Source organism: Dipodomys ordii, unplaced genomic scaffold, assembly GCF_000151885.1.
Source record: "Dipodomys ordii isolate 6190 unplaced genomic scaffold, Dord_2.0 Scaffold2, whole genome shotgun sequence".
In the NCBI taxonomy this organism is placed as follows: domain Eukaryota; kingdom Metazoa; phylum Chordata; class Mammalia; order Rodentia; family Heteromyidae; genus Dipodomys; species Dipodomys ordii.
The window spans coordinates 24,245,170-24,254,666 of NW_012267218.1; the positions used below are offsets into that span (position 1 = coordinate 24,245,170).

At 43.5% G+C, this 9,497-nt stretch overlaps 1 protein-coding gene across 1 annotated transcript in view; it reads left to right on the plus strand.

The window, feature by feature from the left end:
• Positions 1 to 9,480, plus strand: part of Numb (numb homolog (Drosophila)) — a 137,361-nt gene extending 127,881 nt beyond the window's left edge. The window contains exons 8-11 of the mRNA XM_013013562.1: positions 834 to 1,127; positions 3,899 to 4,048; positions 6,169 to 6,315; positions 7,623 to 9,480. Coding sequence (XP_012869016.1) covers positions 834 to 1,127; positions 3,899 to 4,048; positions 6,169 to 6,315; positions 7,623 to 8,338 — 1,307 coding nt within the window. The 3' untranslated portion in view covers positions 8,339 to 9,480. The remainder of the gene's footprint in view (positions 1 to 833; positions 1,128 to 3,898; positions 4,049 to 6,168; positions 6,316 to 7,622) is intronic.
• Positions 9,481 to 9,497: the final 17 nt, after the last annotated feature.

Genomic DNA, 9,497 nt, shown 5'->3' on the forward strand with positions numbered 1-9,497 from the left:
CTGTGCCTGGGTGCTGTCCCTCAGCTCTTCAGCTCAAGGCTAGCACTCTACCACTTGAGCCACAGCGCCACTTCCAGCTTTTTTCTTTTTGCTTTATGTGGTGCTGAGGAATCGAACCCAGGGCCTCATGCATGCAAGGCAACCGCTCTACCACTGAGCCACCTTCCCAGCCCCTCCTCCTTCATTCTTTAATTCAGATGTGCCACAAATGCTGTTGTCCCTTATTTCAAGACTACTTAAAACACTTAATCAAATGTATGCTTTTAGATATTTTTGACTTCTTTATTCCCAAAGTCATCTCCAACCCCTCAAATCACCAAACAAACACTGAAAACCATAAACTATTCTTTAAAGGACCTCACATGATGACTTCTTTGGAATAGGACTTTAAAAAATCTTAAAGTCTGGGCTGGGAAGGTAGCTCAGTGGTAGAGTGCTTGCCTCACATGCATGAGGCTCTGGAAGTGGCACTGTGGCTCAAGTGGTAGAGCTCTAGCCTTGAGCTAAAGAACTGAAGGGACAGTGCCCAGGCCCAGAGTTCAGGCCCCATGATCTGCAAAAAAACAAAACAAACTTAAAGTCTTCCTTGGTAAATAAATGCAAGAGAATAAAAGATGTAGTATTTGTGTCTTAGTAGATATACCATATGACATGTGGTTGTTAAATCTTATCTGTCTCAAAAATGGAGGATGAAAATCCTACTTCCAGTCTGTCTTAAGAGACATTGGGAAGGGAAGGAATTTAAAAAATGAGAGCTTTTGAGTTCCTCAGCTTGTAAACTCAAAGTCTATGAGGATTATTGCTAAGGTCCTCTTTCTCTTGATTTTCTTGAGCTGAAACAGATAAGACAGTTGTTGGTTCATCAGCAGCCCCTGGCAACACTGCTCCATCCCCGTCCTCTCCTACTTCTCCCACTCTGGATCCCACTGCCTCTCTGGAGATGAACAATCCTCATGCCATCCCACGTCGGCATGCACCAATTGAACAGCTTGCTCGCCAAGGCTCTTTCCGTGGATTTCCTGCTCTTAGCCAGAAGATGTCACCCTTTAAACGCCAACTATCCCTACGCATCAACGAGTTGCCTTCCACTATGCAGCGGAAGACTGATTTCCCCATAAAAAATGCAGGTAACAGCGTGCGCCTGACTCAGCAAGAGCTCTAGCACTGATTACCATCACTTCCAGTGGCAACACAAATCCTACCCAGCTCGCTGCCCCTCTCTGAGGCTGGGAGAAAACTAAGGTCCATAGAGGTGAATCATTCATTTCTCTTCAACACGTAGATGATGGAATTCTTGCCTAAGCCATGGGTTTATGGTTTGTCCTGATGTAAGTACATTACCTCTCAGCCAGCCTGTTTGTAAACATCAAAGCCCTCAAATTTCCATTCTTATTCTGCTATTTGGGACTCAGGAGAGAATTCATTAAAGAAGCCTTAGAAATTTGCACAGTTAAATAACACCACCGGCAGATGTACCAGAAGAAATGAATAAGTGTTCATTGTCCTTGTAGCTGATTGTCCTCATAGGGAGGAAACTCTAAACCAGTCTCTTGTCTAAATCTAAGATCTGTTATTCATCAGAAACAGTGAGCTTCCTTACATTTATTCATTAAGTTTCAAAATTGCCACACAGGCCTTTGTGTGGCTTCTGTTCAACAGAGCCAGCTCCTAAGCTGTATCCTCATCATGTGATCCAGTATTAGATCTTGTCAGTGCTTCTGCCGGACAGTATTTTACTTCCCTCTGAGATATATCAAGCTATTACTGTAAAAGAACATGAGGAAGCTTCATCTCAGCAGGCACTCCCATTGGCAGTAGTATGAAAATAAAGAGTTATTCTTTTGACAGATAAAGGTAGACTTAAAGAATGGTTGAACTAAGTGATCACTAAGGGTCTTTTCAGCTTCCAATGTCTTTTTTTAAATAAGTTTTTTATTGTGAAAATACTGTACAGAGGGGCTACAGTTACATGAGCAAGGTAATGAGTACATTTCTTATCCAGCATTGTTGCCTCCTCCTTTGTTTTTCCCCTACCATCCCTTCCCTCCTACCTTCTCAACTACACCCCCCATGACCCCACCCCACCTACATTGTAAAGTTTGTTTTCGACATAGCGTCTTTTACATCTCATTGTTGCAATGGGTCAATCTGTTTCCCTATTTAAACATTTTGATTTTTCCCTCCCCTCCCCCCCAAATTATACCAACATCAAATATAGTGAAAACAGGAGTTATACCATGGGGGAGGGACATACAAAGCAACAAAAAAAATCACATGGTAACTTATAAATACATTAGAAACAATGGCAATGAAGAAATAACCACTTGTGTCCCTATCTTGGGGTTCATTTAGCTTAACATCATCTTATCTGAGCTTTTCTGCTTGTCCCAGACATATACTAGTTATTGCAAATAAGGGAAACCATGGAACCTATGTTTCTTTGGGCCTGGCTTACTTCATTAATATAATTTTTTCTGAGTCTTTCCATTTCCTAACAAATGGGGCAAAGTCAGTCTTAATGATGGAGGCATGGAATTCCATTGTGTATATATACCACATTTTCTTTTTTTTTTTTTGGGAGGGGGGTCCGGTCATGGGGCCTGAACTCTGGGCCTGGGCGCTATCCCTCAGCTCTTCAGCTCAAGGCTAGTGCTCTACCACATGAGCCACAGCGCCACTTCCAGCTTTTTTCTTTTTGCTTATGTGGTGCTGAGGAATCAAACCCAGGGCCTCATGCATGCAAGGCAAGCACTCTACCACTGAGCCACATTCCCAGCCCCATATACCATATTTTCTTGATCCATTCATCTACTGAGGGGCATCTGGGTTGGTTCCATATCTTAGCTATGGTAAATAATGCCGCAATAAATATAGTTGTGCTGGTAGCTTTAGTATGGTCTTCCAATGTCTTTAAAAACTGAAATTCCTAATATTTTAAGTACCTTGTTTCAAACTCTCTCTGAGGCAGAGCCAGAGAAAATCTATTATTCTGTTTTCATAAATGAGCAAAGATTCTGCATACATAATTAGCTTCCTCAGTGATACAAAAGAATACCAAAGTCAGATTTTTGTTGTGGTTTTTTTTTGGGGGGAGGGGGTGGAAGAGGCCAGTCTTGTGGCTTGAACTCAGGACTTAGGCCCCATCTCAGCTTTCTTGCTCAAGGCTGGCACTTTACCACTTGAGCCACAACTCTACTTCCAGCTTTTTGGTAATTAATTGAAGATAAGCATCTCGCAAGCTGAGTATGATTACAGATGTGAGCCACCAGCACCTGCTTGTACTTTCTAACTCAGTCCGTGCCTTTGCTAGATAGATGTTCTACCACTTGAACCATGCTCCAACTCTTTTTGTTTCAGGTGGTTTTTGTTTTCCAGATAACATCTCATGCTTTTTGCAGCCTCAGACCACAACCTTCCCACCTCTGCTTCTTGTGTAGCTGAGATTACAGGCAGGAACCACCACACCCAGCTTGTTTGTGGAGCGTTGGCAAGCTGTTAGGTCTTGCTGTGTGTTTTTTGTTATTTGGTTTTTGCCTGGGCTGGCCTCAAATCGTGATCATCTCTGCCTCCTGAGTAACCAGAATTATACAAGTGAACCAACACTTCTCTTTTTTTAAAGTAACAGTCTCACTGTTACCTATACTAGTCCTAAATTCCTAGGCTCAAATTATCGTCCTGCCTTAGCTTCTTGAGTAGCTGGAACTATAGGCATGTGCCACTGCACATGCACTGCACATGCCTATCCTACATATCAGTCCCCCCTTTTGTTTTTTTAATGACAGTTTATACCTTGGTCCTAGAAACTTTGGAGAAAGTGAGAGTGGTGACATTGCCATGGTCTAAATTTCCAGATTATTCCATTTTCCTGACTAGAAACCATTTTCTCTCGGTTTTGCAGTGCCAGAGGTAGAAGGAGAGGCAGAAAGCATCAGCTCCCTGTGTTCTCAGATCACCAATGCCTTCAGCACACCCTCTGAGGACCCCTTCTCCTCTGCTCCGATGACCAAACCAGTGACTGTGGTGGCACCACAGTCTCCTACCTTCCAAGGTTGGTGTTTCTGACTTGCTCACACATTCTAAAACTAATCTGCTGTTCACTAACTGCACTCGGCACCCTGAGCTTCACAAGCTGGTTGGACACGTGTATGGAGATCTTAGACTCACTGACTTCCCTATTCAGCCACATCCCTGGGCTTTGTCTCCTTCCCCTTTCCTAAGATGTCTGCACTCACTGTTCTGCATGTACATTCTTCATCTCCTACTAGGAGTTTCTCTTTCCTTCTCCTCTTTTGCTTTTTTCTTTCTGTTTTGTTGTTTGGTTTCAGCAAAGGTTTATTCTAGTATAACACTCAGGAAATGGAAGGTAAAGACTGCTAGGAATTTCTATAACCCTGATCCACTGCTTTAGTGGCCACTTGACTATTAAGGATCTGAAGGCCCAAGCAGTTTCCCAGAAGTAGCTGTCATCAGGACTTGGTCTGATACAAGGAACAGTGGTTCTTAACCAAAGGTAGTTTTTCCCTGTCAGAAAAATTTGTTATTGCTTCGTTTTGTTTTGTTTTTTGTTGGTTGTCGGGCTTGAACTCTGGGCCTGGGTGCTGTCCCTGAGCTCTTCAGCTCAAGGCTAGTACTCTACCACTTGAGATATAGCACCACTTCTGGTTTTCTGTTAGTTAATTGGAGATTAGAGTCTCACGGGCTTTCTTGTCCAGGCTGGCTTTGAACCATCATCCTCAGGTGATAAGGATGAGAAAAATGAGGCTCAAAGAGCCTTAGGTAGGTGAACTGCCGACATCCTACAGGGAGGATTTAAATGCAGATCTTTGTAAATATCTACTTCAGAACTGCTGTTGACTACTGACTGCCTGCTTTCAAGGCATTGGATGGACAAAACTGGGAAGACATAGTACTTTCTGTGCCTTGAAGGGGCTCCCAGTCTAGAGGGGATGTAATTTTTTCACAAACCTTATGAAATAGTACCAATACCATATGGTTGGCCAGTCTTAAATAGTGCCTATATTGTAGGCCAGGGGAAGGTACTTGTCTGCTCCATACTAAATATGACAAAGATGGGAGAGCTAGGATGAAGAGTAGAAGCTGATAATGGAGTAACAGTAGGAACAGGAACAAGGGTTACCAGATTATAAAAAGGAGATAAGGAAATAACACAGATATCACAGAGATACATTAATTCTGTAGCATTTATAAACTTATCCAGGAAATGAAAACATGCCAAGTTTTATTTCTCATGTTGTGCTCCTCCACATTGTCAACTGCCATTCCAAAATAGTAAATAGAAGTTTCAAAAAATAAACAATTTTATTACAGAATGTTATTATTCTATTATTCTCTCAGCATGCCTGATTTATGAATCGTAAGGGAAGTGGTGCTGTGGCTCAATGGTAGAGCACTAGCCTTGAGCACAGAGAGGCTAAGGGACAGAGCCCAAGCCCTGATTTCTGGCTCCACAATCAACGCTCCCCCCCCAAAAAAAAAGAAAGAAAGAAAACTTTACCATAAGTATGTAGGTATAGATAAGAACTTAATGCATATGGTGTTTGCCGCTCTCCTAGGCATCTGCAGAACATCTGGGAGCTACTCCCTCAGTACCAGGCCTATGGGACTTTGAGGGAATTAAATGAAATTATACACATAAAATATATCATTATGGATACAGTCCCAGTAATTAACTCACTACTGTTAGCATACTTGGAGCTTCTGGAAAAGTATAGAAATACTTAATCACTTAAGCCCAAGGCTGAATTATAGCTGGTGCCAATATTGGAATAATTAAGAGGGTTTGTTTTTTAGTTTTTTGGGTTTTTTGGTGGATTAGGGGATTGTTGCGGGGGAGGGTTGTGTGATTTTTTTTTCTGCTCATAACAGCTCTGTTCAACTTAATTTAAATGATCTATGTAGGCTTCATTTTCCTTCTCTGTATATACACATTTACCCCAAACAGTCTCACTTTTATTTGTTTCTTTTAGTTCCTTCTTTACCAGAAGGTATTGTGTATCCACTTCAAGATAGCATGATTATCCCAACATTACCTGTTCTTCTTGTCTCTTCCACCAGTATTGTACATTGGCCTGACTGACCCAGTTCCATGGACTCGCTTGTATACCCTGCATGAATTAACTCCATTGATGTTGTCTGCTCCCATTGTAGCTAATGGCACTGACTCAGCCTTCCATGTGCTTACTGCTAAGCCAGCTCATACTGCTCTAGCACCCGTAGCAATGCCTGTGCGTGAAACCAACCCTTGGGCCCATGTCCCTGATGCTGCTAACAAGGAAATTGCAGCCACACATCCGGGTAAGGTGGCCGCAGATGGTGGTGAGGAATCTGGGATCAGAGAAACCACACTGTTTCTAAAATCAGCCAGTTACTGAAGGGAACTAAATAAAGAAGAATCAATCCTTTTGGAAAAAATATGTTCCCTTTTGGAAGTGAACTTACTAAGAATGGATGGTGAAGGTGGGCAACAAAAGAGATTAGACTGGTAGCTCTTAGCACTGTAGAACAGAGCCATGCATAGAGCTTTTATAAAACAGATTCCTCATCTCCATTCCCAGAGAACCCATCACTGGGTTTAGTGGTCCATAGACATGCCTGTAGAAAGAGGACTCTGCAACAGCAGTTATACCAGAAGTAATACAAAAAGCACTTTATTTTTACCATTCTGTATTGTCAATTTTTTTTCTGTAATGAACATCTTCTAACGATAAAACTGAAAAGGTTTAAAGTTCTAATAGTCTTTCATCAAAAAGGCAACATATAACCAGGTATTAGTGGCTCATATTTATAATCCTATCTACTCAGGAGGCTCTGGGCAGAAAAGTCCCTGTGAAAATCTCATCTCCAATTAACCACTCAAAAAGTGGAAGTAAGCCGGGCACTGGTGGCCTGTAATCCTAGCTACTCAGGAGGCTGAGATCTGAGGATCCATGGTTCAAAGCCAGCCTGGGCAGTAAAGTCCATGACACTCTTATCTCCAATAACCCACTAGAAAACTGGAACTGGTGCTGTGGTTCAAGCAGTAGAGTACTTGCCTTGTACTGAAGAGCGCAGGGACAGCATCCAGGCCCAGAGGTCAAGCCTCATGACCAAAAATAAATAAAAGCAGAAGTGGTGCTGTGACTCAAGTAGTAGAGCACTAGCCTTGAGCACAAAGAGGCTCATGGACAGTGCCTCAGCCCTGAATTCAAGCCTAATGACTGACCACAATAAATAAATAAAAGGCAACATGTGTCTGAAAACCAGGTAGGGGCCAGCAAGGTATGAGCAGGTCCCTGGTAATTTTCTTTTTGTTCTATTAAAGATGAACCTGCCAGTCCTTTAGAGCGTGAAAGCTGGCTTCTGTTCTGTGGAAAAGCCATGATGACAAGGCAGGATTTCTGACACCAGGCAGCCACCTGCTAAGACAGGAACATGGTCTGACAGATTCTTTTTGTTCCACTACAAAATGTCCTTGGCTGGTAATACTTCTCTCCTACCAGAACCAGAAAATATCCTGCTAGAGGACTTGTCCTGAGTGGTAGAACCATTCAAATCACCAAAGTTAGAAGGTAAGGAAAGGAGCCACTGACTTCTCTTGTCTCTCTTCATCTTGTTGGTTCCAGGGACCGAGTGGGGTCAGTCTTCTGGTGCCGCCTCTCCAGGCCTCTTCCAGGCCGGGCATAGACGCACTCCCTCTGAGGCTGACCGCTGGCTAGAAGAAGTATCGAAGAGTGTCCGGGCCCAGCAGCCCCAGGTCTCAGCTGCCCCTCTGCAGCCAGTTCTCCAGCCACCTCCACCCACCGCCATCTCCCAGCCAGCACCACCTTTCCAAGGGAGTGCATTCCTCACCTCTCAGCCTGTGCCAGTGGGTGTGGTCACCCCCCTGCAGCCAGCCTTTGTCCCTGTCCAGTCCTATCCTGTGGCTAACGGGATGCCCTATTCAGCCCCTAACGTGCCTGTGGTAGGCATCACCCCCTCCCAGATGGTAGCCAATGTGTTTGGCACTGCAGGTCATCCTCAGGCTGCTCACCCCCGTCAGTCACCCAGCCTGGTCAGGCAGCAGACATTCCCTCAGTATGAGACAAGCAGTACCACTGCCAGTCCCTTCTTTAAGCCTCCTGCTCAGCACCTCAACGGTTCTGCAGCTTTCAATGGTGTAGATGATGGCAGGTTGGCTGCAGGGGACAAGCACACAGAGGTTCCTGCAGGCCACGGTCCAGTTGATCCTTTCGAAGCCCAGTGGGCTGCATTAGAAAGCAAGTCCAAGCAGCGTACTAACCCCTCCCCTACCAACCCATTCTCCAGGGACTTACAGAAGACATTTGAAATTGAACTTTAGGCGATCTTTACGGCATATGTATCTTGTCTGTACTTAGGCAAGGGCCGGGCATGAACGTCAAACAAGCAAAGGGGACCTGGTCTTCCCGGTCAGTCCACTTCTCACTAACCCTAAAGGAGCAAGTCCAGGCACCAAGTGCAGTGAGGGGTGATCTGGAAAGAAGTGGGGGAAACCAGTCCTAGAAAACACTTGCAGCTAGACTAAAGAAGCCAAGGAAGTGTCGCCCTCTGTACCTGCCTCCCTCACCCCCTTACAAACCTCTGGCAACAGAGAGGCAGAAGAATCTGAGCAGGAATCTGTATTCAAAGCACATTTTACTGGAATAGAAAACAGTAGGAAGCAAAATGACCTCCTTTCATTTTTCAGACCATTCACCTACTTCCTCCTAGTACTGGCCTGTCCTAGAGACCAGGAACAACGTGGCTTGTGCTCAGGCTAGGAAAAGCAGCAGGCTGTGCTGCCCGAATTCTTGTGTGCAACAGCACTGCTCAACAGAGCTAGATTTGGGGGGTCAAGTTGAGCTTCCATTTTGAGTTAACAGAATATTATAAATATATATCAAAAGCCAAAATCTTTATTTTTATGCATTTAGAATATTTTAAATAGTTCTCAATATTAAAAAGTTGTATAAGTTGTAAGTAATCTTGCCAAAAGTAAAAGGGTTAGTTGTAAGAAATTGTTCATAAGATTGATTTATCATTGATGCCTATGGAAGTAAAAAGAGGGAGGGTTGAAAGCTGCGGGCAGGATCCTGGTCTGTCTGTGGTCATTCATTGTAAGTAGCACATTGCAACAACAATCATACTTATGACCAATACCGTCACTAGATTGTGGTTTTAAATAAAGAAAATGAAAGCAGTATTGTCCTGGTTTTAAAACTATGATAAAACCCTAATGCCATTATTTTGATGAAATCAATCGATGCTCTAGAAAATGTTATTTTTTATATATTGTTGCAATTTCCTTACATTACTCCTTTATTTTAACACTAAGGTGACAATGACATAATCATATCCACAGAAGGGAACACAGGCTGTGTTGGTTTGTAATGTGGGTTTTGTCCTTTAAATTTTGTCCCTGCAAGTTTTGTGGGAATGGGAAATGTGGTTTTATTCACCGTGTGCACCCTCCCCTCCCCTCCCCTCCCCTCCCCTCCCCT